General features: G+C 45.0%; 1 protein-coding gene and 1 long non-coding RNA gene across 13 annotated transcripts; both read right to left on the bottom strand.

Moving 5' to 3' along the window:
• Positions 1 to 6: 6 nt before the first annotated feature.
• On the bottom strand, positions 7 to 3,856 carry LOC123258172. Of its 5 annotated transcripts, none has more exons than XR_006507984.1 (10): positions 3,606 to 3,855; positions 3,451 to 3,546; positions 3,316 to 3,371; positions 3,160 to 3,229; positions 2,929 to 3,015; positions 1,536 to 2,865; positions 845 to 1,416; positions 526 to 780; positions 296 to 466; positions 7 to 225 (listed from the first exon to the last, which is right to left on the bottom strand). XR_006507984.1 is itself a non-coding variant. In XM_044718049.1 (7 exons), the coding sequence occupies exons 3-7, from the start codon at positions 3,344 to 3,346 to the stop codon at positions 699 to 701; spliced, it is 348 nt and encodes a 115-aa protein (XP_044573984.1). In that variant the 5' UTR covers positions 3,347 to 3,371; positions 3,451 to 3,546; positions 3,606 to 3,856; the 3' UTR covers positions 669 to 698. The 5 variants fall into 5 exon arrangements, 1 of the variants encoding a protein (XP_044573984.1); XR_006507986.1 differs by having other exon boundaries at positions 1,536 to 2,804; XR_006507987.1 differs by having other exon boundaries at positions 1,536 to 2,804; positions 2,933 to 3,015.
• A 1,507-nt stretch (positions 3,857 to 5,363) lies between these two features.
• LOC26514126 lies at positions 5,364 to 7,612 on the bottom strand. Of its 8 annotated transcripts, none has more exons than XR_001408180.3 (12): positions 7,484 to 7,609; positions 7,329 to 7,424; positions 7,194 to 7,249; positions 7,038 to 7,107; positions 6,807 to 6,893; positions 6,605 to 6,743; positions 6,300 to 6,544; positions 6,166 to 6,247; positions 5,878 to 6,023; positions 5,768 to 5,827; positions 5,598 to 5,704; positions 5,364 to 5,533 (listed from the first exon to the last, which is right to left on the bottom strand). It is a non-coding gene; the product is annotated as an uncharacterized LOC26514126 (long non-coding RNA). The 8 variants fall into 8 exon arrangements; XR_001408181.3 differs by having other exon boundaries at positions 6,166 to 6,234; XR_001408182.3 differs by having other exon boundaries at positions 6,166 to 6,230.
• Positions 7,613 to 21,597: the final 13,985 nt, after the last annotated feature.

Genomic DNA, 21,597 nt, shown 5'->3' with positions numbered 1-21,597 from the left:
CAAAAGGCAAATCCCTCTGCCATTGATTTCGCCGTCTACTCAGGTTTCCTTGCCAGCCACATCTCTATAACCTCCGCAAATGAATTAACCTCTGACCATGTTCCAATCCTGATCACGGTTTCTATGGGCATGATCCCCTTGAGTCCACCCTCTCCAGATCAAAACTCTGCCAGACCTCTTCCCCTTCCAAGAGGATCCCAATCCATACGTGCTTTCCAGAAACACCTGGAAAAATTAATACATCTAAATACGGAAATTTGCAGCGGCAATGACATAGAAGATTGTGTTGACATACTTTTGAAAAACATAGAGCTGGCAGCCACCCATGCCTCCTCCACCACAAACCGCGTCTCCACAAACACCAACAAACGCCCACATCACTCCAAGATAAGGCTGGACAAAACTGCCAGACTTCTCCTTGAGAAAGCGCTAGCCTGCCAACAAGCAATGTTGACGGATCCCTCACCTGTAAATAAAGAGAATTACTCCAGGGCAAAGAACAAATTAAAAAAGGCAGTTAAATACCTGAAACGGGCTAGGATGGACAGGATGCTCACGGATCTGGACCCAGCTGACAGATACAACATGGCCAAAATATGGAGAATCACTAGGCACATTAAAAGGCAACCTCCTGCGGACCATCCACTCAAGATACCGCTCCAGTATGAGACTCACAGGAACTTGACCAAGTCTCAAACCTACAGATGGACCCGAACCCCGAAGGAAAAAGCTGATGCATTTGCCAAACACCTCGAAGAAAGATTCTCCCCCAGAATGAACCTGAAAGAAGAAGAAGAAAAACTCACTTTGCTATATGAACAAAACAGCCGACCCGTACATTCACCTCAATCTCCTCCCTTGGCTCCTGTGTCCTTTAAACTGGAGGAACTTCTCACTCAGATCTCTTCACTAGCTTCAGCCAAGAGTCCTGGCGAAGACCGGATCTCAAACTCCCTGATAAAACTGCTACCCAAAAAAGCTGTCCTCTATCTGCTCTACATCTTCAACTCCATACTCAGGATTGGGCATTTCCCCCAGCAGTGGAAGCTGGCAATCATCACAATGATCCACAAATCGGGAAAGTCAACCCACTGCCCAGACTCTTACAGGCCTATAAGCCTACTCTCTGGTTTTGGAAAACTATTCGAGAGACTATTGCTCCCCAAGCTCATGGAGTGCAGGATGTTTTCGGAAGCAATTCCTGGGCACCAATTCGGTTTTCGTCCGGAGCATAGCGCTGAACAGCAGATCCTGAGGGTCACGCAGCATGTCCTCAAAGCATTTGAGGAGAAGGAGAAATGCTCAGCCGTTTTCCTCGATTTCTCCCAAGCCTTTGACAGGGTCTGGCACAAAGGATTGCTCCTGAAGCTAAAAAGAATCCTCCCGCCTCAACTACTCAAGGTGCTGACTGCGTACCTGGAAAATAGAAAATTTAAAGTAAAAGGTGCGGGTAGTACCAGGTCAAGATTGGGAATTATCAAGGCAGGAGTGCCTCAAGGAAGCATCCTGGGCCCAATCCTCTACCTCATATTCACCTCTGACATGCCTCTCCCTGACATTGTTCCCAGCATTGCTAGGAGCAATACCCACAGCCCGGGAAATTTTCTCCTCTCCACCTATGCGGATGACACGGCCATCCTGTACAAGCACGATGCCTCGAACTACCACAGCAAGCAGCTACAGGCCTACCTGGACGCAATCTCTTCCTGGGCAAATACTTGGGGCATGTCCTTCAACGTCAAAAAATGTTCCCATGTCACGTTCAATCTAGGCAGACCCACAGCCAAAGACACCAAAACCCAGCTCCTTTTGGATGGACAGACCATCCCACACGCAATCTCCTATAAATATCTTGGGCTCACACTAGACAGTAAATTAAATATGAACAAGCACATCACCCAGATATGCATCAGGACACGGGCCAGGGCAAAAAGCCTAAACTGGCTTCTTGGGCCCACCAGCCCTCTACCTCGGCAAACCAAGGCCACACTTATTAAACAACTCATCATCCCCCTATGGCAATACGCCATACCGGTGTGGGCATCGCTTGCCTCTGAATCGGCGGTACTAAGGGCCCAACAAACGACAAACTCAATTATAAGACGAGCGCTCGGCTACGACAGACACGTACCCAATAAGGACATCGCCAGAGCACATAAAATTAAGACCCTGGAAGAAACTTATCAGGCCCAAAGTACCCGGCTTGCGAACTCCCTGGCCTCGCACATAAACCCTGTGGCCCAACACCTCAGCCTTCATATGGTCACCCCTGAATGTACTAAAAAGACCAGGCCGAGACTTGCGAAGCAGATCGAGGAACATTTCAAAGAATCGAGGAAAACTCACCCACAACCCTGCATCATCCCTACGCTCCTTCGACTAAACATAAAAAAGGAGGACGATGCTGCCGAAGATGCCAAGTTCAAGCCCAAATACGTACATCCCAATTTCTCAAGCTCCGGGATAAATAGGCTTGGCGAGAGAGCAATAAATTGGATTAGAAAATCATACGTAAATCGTGAAATCTCCCTACAACGAGCAGAACGGATGCTACGCGGTCAACCTCTGATGGTGAGACGCCTAGTCTTTCCCGACATCAAGATTCTCCCCTGGGAAATAAACATTCCTCCAGACTTGATTGATCTGACAAAATCCCCACCACCTAGCTGACGACAGGAGTTATACATCTCAGCTCCGGCATGATCCTAACATTCTCCATCAGTACATGAGCACAAGCATGATCCCTCTCTTCCTCCCTATACACCTGCATCGGAAATCCCTACTCACACGATCCACTGCCTGCCCTGCGAAGATAAAGATGACGCGGTCTGCTCCCACTCGAAAATATAACTCTCTCCTGCGTTCCTGAAATAGAAGGGAATATGAAATATCAATCTTGACGCCGTTAATAAAGTTTAACTGACTCACCCACCACTCGACGAACTTCCTATCGAACGCGCAGACCATGTAAGGATACATGCGAAAAGGCCATCCATCGCCATCAACACCTGGGATCTGAAATGAAAAAGGAAAATTGAAATTATAAATCTCTTAAAATCTCCACAATGAGAACGATGCCAGTTGTAGCTTACTGCACTACCAATGATGGCACCTGCTCCAAGACCTCCAGTCCTTTTCTTTTCTTTTTGTCTCACTCACCTGTTCAATCTATGTGATATGCTCCTAAATCCTGTCCAGAAATCTTTGTTTACATGTCCTCTTCTTATTCCTGCAATTCATGCAATTGAATATATAAATAATATTTTCCCACGACAAAGCCGACTACCGACTGATCTAACCAACTGTGATACTCACCTGTGATATATTTTACCCATCCTGACGACATCCTCTGGACTCACCTGCACCTGTACCTGATTAGACATAAATATATAATAATAACTACACTGACAACCGGAAGAAGAAGAAGAAACCAAAACAAAATATACTCACACGAAGACGCCACACAATGTCCACCCACACGACGATGCTTCATACAGGTCTCACGCCAAATCCACTGCCCTCCAATGTTGTCCTCAAGTCGACGTCCTAAATGTTTTAAATATGCTTAAAAAACTCATAAATTGTTAAATCTATTGCATGTTTACCTTTTTTCCCAACGAGTGCTGCCACCCGCCTCCAACCTGACACAAGGAGTTGCCACCTGATGGGAAAAAATACCAACTCACCCGCCAAGACGACCATGGGACAAATCGGCCAGCAGAGTGCTCCAAAGACGAATTAAAAGAGAAAGTTTCTCTCACCAGGATCCCGCCACTTTCGGATTTCGAATGGGAGAGTCCCCCAGAGTAAAAGTTGCCTTCGGGGTAATATTCTGGGGGTCTCTCTCCCCATCTTCATCATCATTACAATTCTTGGACCTGGTGGGAGAGGACCTGCCGCCAAAAAATATTTTATTCTAAAGTGTAAAACAATCAATTAATGTTAAAAAAGAATAAGAAAGAATTTTATTAAAAAAAAATTAACAATAAAATTAAAAACAAAGAACTTTGTCAATAAAAATACAAATACAAAATTTAAAATACAACACACACACACCTGCGCGCGCTTTTTACATATTCTTTGGCGAAATCAACTATTCACAGGAAAGGAGGTAATTTAGTATCGACACACATACACGCAAATCATGGAAACTCCAATCAAATCTCCTGCAAATAGCTGCAGCATTCCTGACATGGCTACTCACAAGCCTAGTGGCCTACAGCAACCTGTTAAAAATGTGTCTCTCCATGAAGAAGATATGCTAAATAAATCGATCTTTCCTCCCTCACCTGCACCTTTTAAACCAATAACCGAATTCAGTCTCTCACAATATCTAATGGACAGAGAGAAGAAGAAGAGCTCGCATAAACGTCAACTGTCCCCAACCAGCACTACTCCTCCAATAATGACCAAACGCCGAAACCACCAAAGCTCTCCTATTGAAATCCAAAGCGTTGAAATTCTGCCGAATATCCTCCTCCAACCTAACAACAGCTCTGCTGACGAAGGCCCTTCAACCCTGCAAACAATAGCACAGGTGCACGCCCCTCCGAGTTGTGCTAATGAGAGTCCCAAGCTTTCTTGCTTCACGCGGGAAAATGTGTTGGGGGGTATAGATAAGGCGAGCCATTTAAACAGCACAGTAAAACCACGAACCTTAACAGCAGCCAAAGCGCTGGTCCTGCCACCCACTTCTCCCAACACTCAGCCCACCTTCTCTGACAAATTGAGGGAGAACCTTGGCAACTACGGTCCAAATTTTTCTGCACTCCCTAGCCCATCATTAAAGACGCCCGCCTTTAAGAGCGATTTTGCCAAGGGTTACGCATTAGACAGGCACCTCAACAAAGAAACAAAAAAAAAAACCCCCTCGTTTAAACCTTTTTCCCCCTTAACGCATGATAAGTCACAAAAATCATGTAGGCCAGCAGCATATCCAACTCTTTCTAGTCGACGCTTTTTTATCCAGTGCTACTGTTGCCAGCACTTCGGCCATGGGAAGAATGAGTGTAGGCGCGGTCCTCGTTGCCTCAAATGCGCTGAAAACCACCTAACATCGGCTTGCTCCAAGCCTCGGAATAGCCCTGCCAAATGCTGCAACTGCGGTGGCGCACACATCAGCGCTTATAAAGGCTGTCCAGCCTACCAAAAGGCAAAAAAGGTTTGGTCTGCACAATGGGCTCCCCAACGATGGGGACAACCACACTCACGCCATCAATATCAGCGCTTCCAACAGCACCCACGCCAACACACTGAGCGTTCCTTTCCGGTGTCTGGGCATCGGACCCGTTCTATCCATGGTCGTTTAAACCCCTACCTGCCTCGACACCCAAAGAATTCCCTCGAGCCCCAAAACCAATCAGTTGGTCAACAACGGCCCACAATGGCCTCTTATTCTGATAACAATTTGCACAAAGTCATGCAGAATATTACTAATATCTCCGAAAACATAAAGTTGCAGCAACAGCAAGTAGATGAACGTCTAAAACAGGATACAAGTTTCCAAGCGAAGCTGTGGGAGAAGCTGGGTAACCTGGAAAATTTTACAAATCTAATTTTAGGAAAACTCAATAAAATCATTATCTGCTTGGGCTTACCTCTAGAAGAATCGGTTGACAAGGAAATGGGTGCCTCTTCTCTTGGCAGTAGTGTATCCCTAATGGACATGCTAATGGCCGGCGACCTGATCCAAATTTAGTCCATCCTAGGGGCGAATAAATTGGACATCACCTGACTGCGCTGCAAACCACGCTACATTTCTACTCACCCAGACACTCAGACAAAAAAATTTTTCCTTGATGACGCTCACTTATATCGGAAAAAAAACCTGAAAATCGAAAATTTTAAACACTGACCCTGCTGAGCTATGAAACTCACCTGTTGACTCTACATGAACACGTTGCTAGCCTGACGAACCCCTCTACGAACGTGCAGAACCCGTAAGGAGAAAGGACAAATAAACTCAGGACCATGGAACAACACCCAGCCGTCAAACGCCTTCCCCTGCCACCGTCACTGTGGACCTGAAATTAAAAGAAAGGAAAATTGAAATCATAAATTTCTAAAATATCTCCATAAAGAGAAAGATGCCAGTAGAAGCTTGCTGCACCTCCAACGATGGCACCCGCTCCAAGACCTCCTGTCTTACTCTTTGTTTTCACTCACCTGCTCAATGCTGTTTTTTTTAATACGTCTAAAATCCCGTCTAGAAATCTTCTTTGTTTACATATCTTCCTTTATACATACACTACATGCAATTGAATCTAAAAACGACTGATCTAATTATCTGTGATACTCACCTGGGATAAATTTTTACCCAACCTGACGACATCCACTGGACTCACATGTATCCGTACCTGACTAGACCAAATTAGATAAATTCCTGCATGTTTACCCTTTCCATAATGAATGCTGCAAACCGCCTCCTCCACGACACAAGGACGAACCGCGTTCCCAGCAAAAGATGCCAATAGGAAAGCCCACGCTCCTACACCATGCATACGGACATCTCTGGCACGATCTCTGGGCTCTCTCCTACAAGTACCTGAAAACAAATTGCATAAATAACACGACGACGCTATGGCGAAATCACCACTCTACTCACCTGACGACGTTCTTCCTGACTCACAGATGGACACGGAAAATACGTAAATCCTTACTCACACGATCCACTGCCTGCCCTGCGAAGATAAAGATGACGCGGTCTGCTCCCACTCGAAAATATAACTCTCTGCACTTCGTACCTGAAATAGAAGGGAATATGAAATATCAATCTTGACGCCGTTAATAAAGTTTAACTGACTCACCCACCACTCGACGAACTTCCTATCGAACGCGCAGACCATGTAAGGATACATGCGAAAAGGCCATCCATCGCCATCAACACCTGGGATCTGAAATGAAAAAGGAAAATTGAAATTATAAATCTCTTAAAATCTCCACAATGAGAACGATGCCAGTTGTAGCTTACTGCACTACCAATGATGGCACCTGCTCCAAGACCTCCAGTCCTTTTCTTTTCTTTTTGTCTCACTCACCTGTTCAATCTATGTGATATGCTCCTAAATCCTGTCCAGAAATCTTTGTTTACATGTCTTCTTCTTATTCCTGCAATTCATGCAATTGAATATATAAATAATATTTTCCCACGACAAAGCCGACTACCGACTGATCTAACCAACTGTGATACTCACCTGTGATATATTTTACCCATCCTGACGACATCCTCTGGACTCACCTGCACCTGTACCTGATTAGACATAAATATATAATAATAACTACACTGACAACCGGAAGAAGAAGAAGAAACCAAAACAAAATATACTCACACGAAGACGCCACACAATGTCCACCCACACGACGATGCTTCATACAGGTCTCACGCCAAATCCACTGCCCTCCAATGTTGTCCTCAAGTCGACGTCCTAAATGTTTTAAATATGCTTAAAAAACTCATAAATTGTTAAATCTATTGCATGTTTACCTTTTTTCCCAACGAGTGCTGCCACCCGCCTCCAACCTGACACAAGGAGTTGCCACCTGATGGGAAAAAATACCAACTCACCCGCCAAGACGACCATGGGACAAATCGGCCAGCAGAGTGCTCCAAAGACGAATTAAAAGAGAAAGTTTCTCTCACCAGGATCCCGCCACTTTCGGATTTCGAATGGGAGAGTCCCCCAGAGTAAAAGTTGCCTTCGGGGTAATATTCTGGGGGTCTCTCTCCCCATCTTCATCATCATTACAATTCTTGGACCTGGTGGGAGAGGACCTGCCGCCAAAAAATATTTTATTCTAAAGTGTAAAACAATCAATTAATGTTAAAAAAGAATAAGAAAGAATTTTATTAAAAAAAAATTAACAATAAAATTAAAAACAAAGAACTTTGTCAATAAAAATACAAATACAAAATTTAAAAAAAAAAAAAAAAAAAAAAAAAAAAAAAAAAGAGACAAAATAACAAATAAGTTAATAAAAATACTGCCAAAAAAGGCCCTCCTTTTCCTCCTACATATCTTTAATTGTGCTCTGCGACTTGGCTATTTCCCGACGGAGTGGAAACGGGCAGAAGTGACTATGATCCCAAAGCCTGGGAAATCTGTATCTGACCCCTCCTCCTACCGTCCCATAAGTCTCCTTCCTGGCTTCTCCAAAATCTTCGAGAGACTTATCCTCAAGAAGATGCTGGAAAATAAAAAATTTGCCAAAGCCATACCGAATCATCAATTTGGATTTAGGGAGGAGCATAGCGGGGAGCAGCAGGTTTATAGGGTATGCCAGCATATCCTCAAAGCATTCGAGGATATGGAGTACTGCACAGCGGTCTTCATTGATTTTACCCAGGCCTTTGACAGGGTATGGCACGATGGGCTCCTGTATAAACTTAAAAAACTCCTTCCCGCCCAGCTGTTTAATCTCATTCACAGCTACCTGAGTGGAAGGACTTTCTACGTCAAAGGAGGAAATGGAGTTAGATCTACCACCAGGACAGTCAAGGCTGGTGTCCCTCAGGGAAGTGTCTTGGGGCCTATACTCTACTCAATTTTCACATCCGACATGCCCCTCCCGGAAAAGGTCCTTAACAACTCCCACAGAAGCGACCCCAGTAAATTCCTCTTGGCCACCTATGCAGATGACACAGCTCTTCTCTATAGGTGTGCCTCTCAACAAGAAGCCTCCAGAGGCATGAAGGCATATCTCGACGCCTTCACGGCATGGGCAAGGAAGTGGGGGCTGAAAATCAATCCTACCAAATGCGCAAAGGTGGGCTTTACCTTAAATAGACTGTCGGCCAATGGACAGTGTGAGCTGTTCATTGATAATGAAAAAATTGCAGAGAAGAAGACATACAAATACCTAGGAGTATCCCTTGACGAAAAACTGACGCTTAAGCTCCACACCACCCAGCTCTGCATTAAAATACGTGCCAGAGCCAGAAAGCTGAACTGGCTCATTGGCCCAGACAGTACACTCAGGAGGAACACAAAGGCTATAATCCTAAAACAGCTTGTTATGCCATTATGGCAGTATGCGCTGCCAGTTTGGGCCTCGCTAGCCTCAGATACGTCGGTACGTAAGGTTCAGTCTGCTGCCAATAGGGTAATAAGGGGGGCACTTGGCTATGACATATACACTAAGAATGAAGTAATCAAGAAAAACCACAACCTTAAAACCCTGGACGATACCTATAAGGAACAAAGCTGTCGATTCTTCGCCACGGCTACGTCCCACACAAACCCGGCTATTAAGCAGCTAGCCCATAGCCCCGTGCAGCTAACTAGGATTCACAAATCCAGGCCCAGGTATTCTAAACTTATTCGCGATCACCTGCCAAACATTAAAACTAAAAAAATACCCAGGAAAATTTGGTCCGCTATCTCCCCGTCCCCCAATATGCTGCAGAGAAATGGGCCACACAGGCAAAATAGACTGATCGCCACCTCAAAGCCTTCTACACAAATCGTAAACTATAAACCACCTACTCCCTTTCGATTCTGTGGGCACATGATAAACCACTACAGAAGGAACTATGAAAAAGGCATCATTACCCGTGCCCAGGCAATTGAATATGTTAGGACACAGACACCTGAAATAAGACAACTTGTCATCCCTGACTATGGCCCTGGGGACTGCCAGGATAGCAATACCTCTACGACCCTAAAACAAGTACCTGTAATAGAAATTGACTAACTGGCATAAGCATGTTCACAGACGACCTTCTCCTTAATCAAAACCCTGACAACGGCCCCGTCCTGAACATAAACACTGTGATATACAACTGTGATATATACCTAATAAGGAGACAGTCAACCCTGTGATACCCAACTGTGATATCCTTGACCAACAGGGGACAGCAACAAGCATAACCGGCATTGAAACATATAAACCTCCTTGACGATGTCTCCTTCTTCCGCAGCATCGGCAACCTGAAATAAGAATAGAGGAAACAAATACCTTACAATGGGCTCTATATCATTATGCCATGGAACTTATCTAATTTTCTCATCCCAACTGTCTTTTGACCCTGTTTCATTGCTTTAAATTAATCCTTGCTGGAAGCGCCTCTCCTATTCTCACCTTGTACCTGAAATAAAAGAGATTAAAATATTCACTTTGATGCTGCTAAAAAGCCCAACCTACTCACCTACTACCTGACGAACCTCTCCACGAAGGCGCAAAATCTATAAAGGCTAAATATAATTTAATATAGAACAATGGATAAACAAAACACATGAAAGAACCCACCGGGAAGATGCCATCCCACGTCACAAACACCGAAGACCCGAAATGACAAAAGAAAGCTGTGATTAACATGCTCCAAATATCTCTACGCTGCATTCCACTAGAGGGGGTGGGGTGTGTGTGTGTGATTGCGTGCTCCAACGCTGCATCACAACAGGGGGAAGGCAACCTGAAACGAGAAAGAACAAACAAAAATCTCACAGGGGGTTCTACACCAAAAATGCTATTGGAACTCATCTTATGATATCTCCCCCATCAAAGCTCCTGTCCAACGACGACCTTGCTCCTGATACGCTTGTATCTACCTGGAAATTCCTATTCCCACGCCGACGCCACCAAGGAACTGAAATGATAATGGAAAATTTAAATTAATTATGCTCCAAATACCCCCCTGAAGGGATTCGATGCCAGAGAAGCGATAGCACTTCCAAAGGATGGCACCTGCTCCAGGAACATCTACGCAGCCTGCCTGCTTAGTGTCGTCCTTAATTACTGTTTTCAATCTTGTCTTAAAACCCTTATTGTCTCACATGTTTCCAATACTTACATAATTTTCCATGCAATTAATCTAAAAATCCCTTATTAACGACGCTGACGGCCGACTAACCAACCAACTGTGATAACCATAAATGACGACTCCCACTGGAACCACCTGCAAATGTACCTGATTAGATTAAGACAAAATTACTGACAAATGGAAGACTAATAAGAAGAAGAAACCAAAACAAAAACTTACCATCCAAGATGAAACGACCCGATGCTCCCGAAAGATGTACGCCCTCGAACACGCCAACTGGCAAAATCCACTGTCCCACAATGCCGTCCCTCAATGTGCTGTCCTAAATGTCTCCCTGCAATACAAAAACTCACAAATTTTAAATTTTCTTACAATATTTACCCATTTCGGAGATGAGTGCTGCCAACCTGCCCGGCCTGGTGGTCGGAGTTGCCACCTGGGACAAAGTACCACAAGCGAGAGCTGCCAACGGGTCCCGCCTGGCATATGGAGCTGCCACCCAGCGCCAAGACGACCATGGGACGAATGCGACCCGACGACCCCAGAAACAACAACAGGAGAAAGTGCTCTCTCCAGGAGCCCGCCAACGATGTGGAGAGTCTCCCGGAACAAAAGTTGCCCTTCGGGTAATACTCCGGGAGACTCTCCGACCACAACTGATTGGGACCTGGAGTTGCGAGGTCAAAAACATTGTCAAATTAAAATTGTTAAAAAAATTGTCAAATTAAAATTTTAAAAAAATTGTCAAATTAAAAATTTAAAAAAATTGTCAAATTAAAAATTTAAAAAAAAAGAAATAAAAAATAATAAAAAATATTAATAAAAAAAAAAAAAAAACGACCATGGGACGAATGCGACCCGACGACCCCAGAAACAACAACAGGAGAAAGTGCTCTCTCCAGGAGCCCGCCAACGATGTGGAGAGTCTCCCGGAAAAAAAGTTGCCTTTCGGGTAATACTCCGGGAGGCTCCCCGATCATAATTGTCGGACCACTGGAGCATTACGGACGCTCCTCACTTATTTTATTTGTAAAGCAATTATTGTTAAAAAAATAAGAAAGAATTTTAAAAAAAAACTAATAAATTAAAAAAACAAAGAACTCTATTTAAATAAAAACAATTACAAAATTAAAAATACAACACACACACACCTGCGCGCGCCCTTTACATATTCTTTGGCGATATCAACTATTCACAGGAAAGGAGGTAATTTAGTATCGACACACATACACGCAAATCATGGAAACTCCAACCAAATCTCCTGCAAATAGCTGCATCATTCCTGACATGGCTACTCGCAAGCCTTGTGGCCTACAGCAACCTATTAAAAATGTGTCTCTCCATGAAGAAGATATGCTAAATAAATCGATCTTTCCTCCCTCTCCTGCACCTTTTAAACCAATAACCGAATTCAGTCTCTCACAATATCTAATGGACAGAGAGAAGAAGAAGAGCTCGCATAAACGTCAACTGTCCCCAACCAGCACTACTCCTCCAATAATGACCAAACGCCGTAACCACCAAAGCTCCCCTATTGAAATCCAAAGCGTTGAAATTCTGCCGAATATCCTCCTCCAACCTAACAACAGCTCTGCTGACGAAGGCCCTTCAACCCTGCAAACAATAGCACAGGTGCACGCCCCTCCGAGTTGTGCTAATGAGAGTCCCAAGCTTTCTTGTTTCACGCGGGAAAATATATTGGGGGGTATAGATAAGGCGAGCCATTTAAACAGCACAGTAAAACCACGAACCTTAACAGCAGCCAAAGCGCTGGTTCTGCCACCCACTTCGCCCAGCACTCAGCCCACTTTCGCTGACAAATTGAGGGAGAACCTTGGCAATTACGGTGCAAATTTTTCTGCACTCCCCAGCCCATCATTAAAGACGCCCGCCTTTAAGAGCGATTTTGCCAAGGGTTACGCATTAGACAGGCACCTCAACAAAGAAACAAAAAGAAAAACCCCCTCGATTAAACCTTCTTCCCCCTTAACGCATGATAAGTCACAAAAATCACGTAGGCCAGCAGCATATCCAACTCCTTCTAGTCGACGCTTTTTTATCCAGTGCTACTGTTGCCAGCACTTCGGCCATGGGAAGAATGAGTGTAGACGCGGTCCTCGTTGCCTCAAATGCGCTGAAAACCACCTAACATCGGCTTGCTCCAAGCCTCGGAATTGCCCTGCCAAATGCTGCAACTGCGGTGGCGCACACATTAGCGCTTATAAAGGCTGTCCAGCCTACCAAAAGGCAAAAAAGGTTTGGTCTGCACATTGGGCTCCTCAACGATGGGGTCAATCACACTCACGCCATCAATATCAGCGCTTCCAACAGCACCCACGCCAACACACTGAGCGTTCCTTTCCGGTGTCTGGGCATCGGACCCGTTCTATCCATGGTCGCTTAAACCCCTACTTGCCTCGACACCCAAAGAATTCCCTCGAGCCCCAAAACCAATCAGTTGGCCAACAACGGCCCACAATGGCCTCTTATTCTGATAACAATTTGCACAAAGTCATGCAGAATATTACTAATATCTCCGAAAACATAAAGTTGCAGCAACAGCAAGTAGGCGAACGTCTAAAACAGGATACAAGTTTCCAAGCGAAGTTGTGGGAGAAGCTGGGTAACCTGGAAAATTTTACAAATCTAATATTAGGAAAACTCAATAAAATCATTATCTGCTTGGGCTTACCTCTAGAAGAATCGGTTGACAAGGAAATGGGTGCCTCTTCTCTTGGCAGTAGTGTATCCCTAATGGACATGCTAATGGCCGGCGACCTGATCCAAATCTAGTCCATCCTAGGGGCGAATAAATTGGACATTACCTGACTGCGCTGCAACCCACGCTACATTTCTACTCACCCAGACACTCAGACAAAAAATTGTTCCTTGATGACGCTCACTTTTATCGGAAAAAAAAAACCTGAAAGTTGAAAATTTTAAACACTGACCCTGCTGAGCTATGAAACTCACCTGTTGACTCTACATGAACACGCTACTAGCCCGACGAACCCCTCTACGAACGTGCAGAACCCGTAAGGAGAAAGGACAAATAAACTCAGGACCATGGAACAACACCCAGCCGTCAAACGCCTTCCCCTGCCACCGACATTGAGGATCTGAAATTAAAAAAAAGGAAAATTGAAATCATAAATTTCTAAAATATCTCCATAAAGAGAAAGATGCCAGTAGAAGCTTGCTGCACCTCCAACGATGGCACCCGCTCCAAGACCTCCTGTCTTACTTTTTGTTTTCACTCACCTGCTCAACGCTGTTCTTTTAATATGTCTAAAATCCCGTCTAGAAATCTTCTTTGTCTACATGTCTTCCTTTATACATGCTCTCCATGCAATGGAATCTAAAACCGACTGATCTAATTATCTGTGATACTCACCTGGGAAAAATTTTACCCAACCTGACGACATCCACTGGACTCACATGCATCCGTACCTGACTAGACCAAATTAGATAAATCCCTGCATGCTTACCCTTCCCATAATGAATGCTGCAAACCGCCTCCTCCACGACATAAGGACGAACCGCGCTCCCAGCAAAAGATGCCAATAGGAAAGCCCACGCTCTTACACCATGCATACGGACATCTCTGGCACGATTTCTGGGCTTTCTCCTACAAGTACCTGAAAACAAATTGGATAAATAACACGACGACGCTATGGCGAAATCACCACTCTATCGGCGACACTCTACTCACCTGACGACGTTTTTCCTGACTCACAGATTGACACGGCAAATACGTAAATCCCTACTCACACGATCCACTGCTTGCCATGCGAAGATAAAGATGACGCGGCCTGCTTCCACTCGAAAATATAACTCTCTGCACTTCGTACCTGAAATAGAAGGGAATATGAAATATCAATTTTGACACCGTTAAAAAAGCTTAACTGACTCACCCACCACTCGACGAACTTCTTCTCGAACGCGCAGACCATGTAGGGATACATGCGAAAAGGCCACCCATCGCCATCAACACCTAGGATCTGAAATGAAAATAGGAAAATTGAAATTATGAATAACTTAAAATCTCCACAATGAGAACGTTGCCAGTTGTAGCTTACTGCACTACCAATGATGGCACCTGCTCCAAGACCTCCAGTCCTTTTCTTTTCTTTTTGTCTCACTCACCTGTTTCAATCTATGTGATATGCTCCTAAATCCTGTCCAGAAATCTTCTTTGTTTACATGTCTTCTTCTTATTCCTGCATCACATGCAATTGAATATATAAATAATATCTTCCCACGACAAAGCCGACTACCGACTGATCTAACCAACTGTGATACTCACCTGTGATATTTTTTACCCATCCTGACGACATCCTCTGGACTCACCTGCACCTGTACCTGACTAGACCTAAATATATAATAATAACTACACTGACAAATGGAAGACTAATAAGAAGAAGAAACCAAAACAAAGACTTACCATCCAAGACTAAACGACCCGATGCTCCTGAAAGAAGACGCCCTCGAACACGCCAACCGGCAAAATCCACTGTCCCACAATGCCGTCCCTCAATGTGCTGCCCTAAATGTCTCCCTGCAATACAAAAACTCACAAATTTTAAATTTTCTTACAATATTTACCCATTTCTGAGACGTGTGCTGCCAACCTGCCCGGCCTGGTGGTCGGAGTTGCCACCTGGGACAAAGTACCACCAACGAGAGCTGCCAATTGGTCCCGCCTGGCATATGGAGTTGCCACCCAGCGCCAAGACGACCATGGGACGAATGCGACCCGACGACCCCAGAAACAACAACAGGAGAAAGTGCTCTCTCCAGGAGCCCGCCAACGATGTGGAGAGTCTCCCGGAAAAAAAGTTGCCTTTCGGGTAATACTCCGGGAGGCTCCCCGATCATAATTGTCGGACCACTGGAGCATTACGGACGCTCCTCACTTATTTTATTTGTAAAGCAATTATTGTTAAAAAAATAAGAAAGAATTTTAAAAAAAAACTAATAAATTAAAAAAACAAAGAACTCTATTTAAATAAAAACAATTACAAAATTAAAAAAAAAAGTGACTCATTACTATGGAGGATTTCAGGAGTGAATTGCAAAAAGAAATGGATAAATTTAACGCAGACGACTTGGAGACCTATACATCGCTGGACTCGGCTCAATTGGCCATGATTTTCAGGTCACCCAAAGTTGGTGAGTCCTCCAAGCAATCTAAACAATCTGATCCTCTATCCCTTCACTCGGAGGACTCATGCATGATTCTGTTTAATGAAAATGATCCTAAAATAATAAATCCCCCCACTGACCCCTCTTCAAATGTGAAGAGTTCGCCAAATCATCAAGATTTAAATAAAGAAATGGCAACTAATACGAACAAAGGCAATTACACAAAATCCCATACACACACACAACCAGGCACACACACACGCACTGCTCTACTTTCTTCAATTCCCTTAATGCCTGTTTCTGGCGCGAACCCCTACACCCAAGCACAAACACATACGCAGTCACACACACATACCTCCCCACTTTCCTCTGCTTTGTACTCGGGGCCTGAAATTGGCGCCAACATATGCCTCCACACAGAAGTTTCTAACTTTCACACAAACACAACGACAACGGCTCCTGCCCACTTCATACAGGCTACGGTTGCTGACACAGAGCAACATCAAACACCTACACAGTCCCAACCACAACCAAAACCTCATACACGAACACAAACACAACACCAAACGCAAACCAAAACACAACACCAAGCACAAACTAAAACACAACTGCAAAATTGCTCGCCGGCTAAAAACTCTGCCCCAAATACTATTACTGGGAACTCATGGGAGACTAGACAAAGAAACAACAATAATAAACGCCACTTATCGTCTTCCCCAAATGCCATCACCAGCATAAGCAAGCGTATCTTCCATGACGAGTCGAATGCAACAAGTTATGACCAGGGATGCAAAATCGATTCATCACCGAATCCCCCTGTCACCGAACCAAATCCGAAAGATACACCCATTGTCCAATCGGTTGAACTTCTGCGAAACTTCTTCTCCCAGTTGAAGGAAACCCAATTACTGCCTCATAAAAAAGCCTCTTATAGTAATGTCCTACAGCAAGGGTTACATAGCGCTTCTCTTTCCCCTAAAACTACGCCAATTTCTAGTGCTCCTCCTGGTAATGTGGCTACAACTAAACTCAGTAATGAATCCAGTTCCACAGACATGGGCCCAGCACATCAAATTGTTAAAGCCATTATTCACACCCCCCCTGATCTCTGTCCACAACAATCTGGTAAAACGAATGCCTCCCTTGGATGCAACATCTCGTTCCCCCACAGCCCTAATAAAAAAACTCCCGCTTTCAAAAGTCTTTTCGCCCAAAAACTTTATATGGAGCGTCAGGAATATAGGGCTGAAGCTCACAGGTGTAAAAGTAAAAATATAAATAATGGGGACAGGGTAGGGTTTAATAAAGACACCATCAATAGAAACAAAAACAGCAGAAACAGCTACAATAACAACAACAAAACACCACCGGCACCGGCCCCTCCTCGCAAGCCTTTGGTCCCGCTTATGTCTTTACCCCTATATGCCCCAAAAAACCCCCATGCCCTGGCTCAATGCCACAGATGCCAAAAATATGGGCATACCAAGGGATCTTGCAGACGGAACTTCGTTTGCATGAAATGCGCAGGACAGCATCCAACCACAGCTTGCAAAAAGCCACGCCATAAACCCCCGCGTTGCTGTAATTGTGGGGGTCGGCACGTAAGCCTTTACAAAGGATGCAGGGTTTTCCAGGACTTAAAAAGGAAAGCGGCCCAGGAAATCCAATATTCAGTTGCTCATCCCGAGCGCCATCGGGCCTCTCGCACAGAGAATAGGAGGAATGTAGAACCTATCCAGCGCCAACACCATCTCAGCAACAACTATTGGGACATCCTGAGGAATGACGAACGATTCATCAGGGACCCGCGCCTTTATGGCCCCCAAACCAATCGCCATTACCCCCACAAATCCCCTAACCCTAGACCTAGGATAGCACAGCCTTCTCAACATCGAAATAACTACAACTCGCACAGGCCCCAGAAACATCTAAAACCAAATCCTGCGGAAGCCCACCTGGCTCGCTTCCAGGAGAGGATGAAACTGGAGAAAAAACAAGAAAAGGAGCCTTTAGAGGCCAACTCCCAGCAGCACTGGCACAAGCTGCAAGAAAACATCATCAAGCTACACGAGGAAGCTAACTTAAAGGTTCTGGCTCAACTATCCAAAATTGAAAACCAAATTAAAAAATTAACCATCCTTTTTAACAAAATAACCAACGTCTTTGATAATACAGAGATGTCAACCAATAATGATACTCTTGCCAACTTATCAGGTTCTATACAAACAATTGAAATGGCCTCCCTCATAGAAAACATCTCAGCTGCCAATGACCTTTATTATGTCTAATTTGCAAAAAATCTTACAAATATGCTCCTGGAATGCGTGTGGCATCCAGAACAAGCTACAGGATTTGGAGATCTTTTTAAATCGCCACAATGTGGATGTGCTGCTCATTAGTGAGTGCAGATCCAAAATTTTCTCTATCCCCGGTTTCCATGTCTACACAGCAACAAATCCTACTTCTCAGCGTAAGGGTGGTGCGGCCACTATCATCAGACACGGGATCAGCCACACTGTCGTTGCCCCTGTGGAAAAGGATAATCTACAGATTTGCCCAATTTTATACAATAACACTATACTTGCCTCTATATATTGTCCGCCGGCTAAAAAATGGTCAACGGCGGCCTTCACCCACATCCTCAACCAAATGGACGAGATGTGCCATCCACAGTCGCTCAGATTCATCCTAGCCGGGGACTGGAACGCAAAAAGTCAATGGTGGGGCAACGCTCGCAGCTGCTCCAGGGGTAAAATGCTGGCTGAGGCCATCCTTTCGAAACCAAGATACAATATCCTGGCGACTGGTGGTGCCACACACTTTCCCTTCAACCAAAAGGCCAATCCGTCTGCAATTGATTTCGCCGTCTACTCAGGTTTCCTTGCCAGCCACATCTCTATAACCTCCGCAAATGAATTAACCTCTGACCATGTTCCAATCCTGATCACGGTTTCTATGGGCATGATCCCCTTGAGTCCATCCACTCCAGATCAAAATTCTGCCAGACCTCTTCCCCTTCCAAGAGGATCCCAATCCATACGTGCTTTCCAGAAACACCTGGAAAAATCAATACATCTAAATACGGAAATTTGCAGCGGCAATGACATAGAAGATTGTGTTGACATACTTTTGAAAAACATAGAGCTGGCAGCCACCCATGCCTCCTCCACCACAAACCGCGTCTCCACAAACACCAACAAACGCCCACATCACTCCAAGATAAGGCTGGACAAAACTGCCAGACTTCTCCTTGAGAAAGCGCTAGCTTGCCAACAAGCAATGTTGACGGATCCCTCACCTGTAAATAAAGAGAATTACTCCAGGGCAAAAAACAAATTAAAAAAATCAATTAAATACCTGAAACGGGCTAGGATGGACAGGATGCTCACGGATCTGGATCCAGCAGACAAATACAATATGGCCAAAATATGGAGAATCACAAGGCTCATCAAAAGGCAACCTCCTGCGGACCATCCACTCAAGATACCGCTCCAGTGTGTGACTCACAGGAACTTGACCAAGTCTCAAACCTACAGATGGACCCGAACCCCGAAGGAAAAAGCTGATGCCTTTGCGAAACACCTTGAAGAAAGATTCTCCCCCAGAATGAACCTGAAAGAAGAAGAAGAAAAACTCACTTTGCTTTACGAACAAAACAGCCGACCCGTACACTCACCTCAATCTCCTCCCTTGGCTCCAGTGTCCTTTAAACTGGAGGAACTTCTCACTGAGATCTCTTCACTAGCTTCAGCCAAGAGTCCTGGCGAAGACCGGATCTCAAACTCCCTGATAAAACTGCTACCCAAAAAAGCTGTACTTTATCTGCTCTACATCTTCAACTCCATACTTAGGATTGGGCATTTCCCCCAGCAGTGGAAGCTGGCAATCATCACAATGATCCACAAATCGGGAAAGCCAACCCACTGCCCAGACTCTTACAGGCCTATAAGCCTACTCTCTGGATTTGGAAAACTATTCGAGAGACTACTGCTCCCCAAGCTCATGGAGTGCAGGATGTTTTCGGAAGCAATTCCTGGGCACCAGTTCGGCTTTCGTCCGGAGCATAGCGCTGAACAGCAGATCCTGAGGGTCACGCAGCATGTCCTCAAAGCATTTGAAGAGAAGGAGAAATGCTCAGCCGTTTTCCTTGATTTCTCCCAAGCCTTTGACAAGGTCTGGCACAAAGGATTGCTCCTGAAGCTGAAAAGAATCCTCCCGCCTCAACTACTTAAGGTGCTGACTGCGTACCTGGAAAATAGAAAATTTAAAGTAAAAGGTGCGGGCAGTACCAGGTCAAGATTGGGTTCTATCAAGGCAGGAGTGCCTCAAGGAAGCATCCTAGGTCCAATCCTCTACCTCATATTCACCTCTGACATGCCTCTCCCAGACATTGTTCCCAGCATTGCTAGGAGCAATACCCACAGCCCGGGAAATTTTCTCCTCTCCACTTATGCGGATGACACGGCCATCCTGTACAAGCACGATGCCTCAAACTACCACAGCAAGCAACTACAGGCGTACCTGGACGCAATCTCTTCCTGGGCAAATACATGGGGCATGTCTTTCAACGTCAAAAAATGTTCCCACGTCACGTTCAATCAAGGCAGACCCACAGCCAAAGACACCAAAACCCAGCTCCTTTTGGATGGACAGACCATCCCACACGCAATCTCCTATAAATATCTCGGGCTCACACTAGACAGTAAAATAAATATGAACAAACACATCACCCAGATATGCATCAGGACACGGGCCAGGGCAAAGAGCCTAAACTGGCTTCTTGGGCCCACCAGCCCTCTACCTCGGCAAACCAAGGCCACACTTATTAAACAACTCATCATTCCCCTATGGCAATACGCCATACCGTTGTGGGCATCGCTTGCCTCTGAATCGGCGGTACTAAGGGTCCAACAAACGACAAACTCAATTATAAGACGAGCGCTCGGCTACGACAGACACGTACCCAATAAGGAAATCGCCAGAGCACATAAAATTAAGACCCTGGAAGAAATTTATCAGGCCCAAAGTTCCCGGCTTGCGAACTCCCTGGCCTCGCACATAAACCCTGTGGCCCAACACCTCAGCCTTCAAATGGTCACCCCTGAATGCACTAAAAAGACCAGGCCGAGACTGGCGAAGCAGATCGAGGAACATTTCAAAGAATCGAGGAAAACTCACCCACAACCCTGCATCATCCCTACGCTCCTTCGGCTAAACATAAAAAAGGAGGACGACGCTGCCGAAGATGCCAAGTTCAAGCCCAAATACGTCCATCCAAACTTCTCAAGCTCCGGGATAAATAGGCTTGGCGAGAGAGCAATAAATTGGATTAGAAAGTCTTACGTAAATCGTGAAATCTCCCTACAACGAGCAGAACGGATGCTACGCGGTCAACCTCTGATGGTGAGACGCCTAGTCTTACCCGACATCAAGATTCTCCCCTGGGAAATAAACATTCCTCCTGACTTGATTGATCTGACAAAATCCCCACCATCTAGCTGAAGACAGGAGTTAAACATCGCAGCTCCGGCTTGATCCTAACTTTTTCCAGTAGTACATGAGCACAGATGACGTTTTCCGGACCCACATAGCGACAAGAAAACTTCGGAAAACCTTACTCACATGATCCACTGCTTGCCATGCGAAGATAAAGATGACGCGGCCTGCTTTCACCCGAAAATATAACTCTCTGC

This window comes from Drosophila ananassae, assembly GCF_017639315.1.
Source record: "Drosophila ananassae strain 14024-0371.13 chromosome Y unlocalized genomic scaffold, ASM1763931v2 tig00000095, whole genome shotgun sequence".
NCBI lineage: Eukaryota > Metazoa > Arthropoda > Insecta > Diptera > Drosophilidae > Drosophila > Drosophila ananassae.
The sequence above is the reverse complement of the archived record's forward strand: the minus strand, read 5'-3'. Positions and strand labels throughout refer to the sequence as shown.

Excerpts from the sequence above, each read along its gene's own strand:
- LOC123258172 (XM_044718049.1), bottom strand. The coding sequence starts at position 3,346 with ATGTCGTCAGGATGGGTAAAATATATCACAG. Across the intron at positions 3,230-3,315 it reads ATGGGTAAAATATATCACAG|GAATAAGAAGAGGACATGTA; the intron begins GTGAGTATCACA and ends CATGAATTGCAG. Across the intron at positions 3,016-3,159 it reads ATATCACATAGATTGAACAG|ATCCCAGGTGTTGATGGCGA; the intron begins GTGAGTGAGACA and ends TTTTCATTTCAG.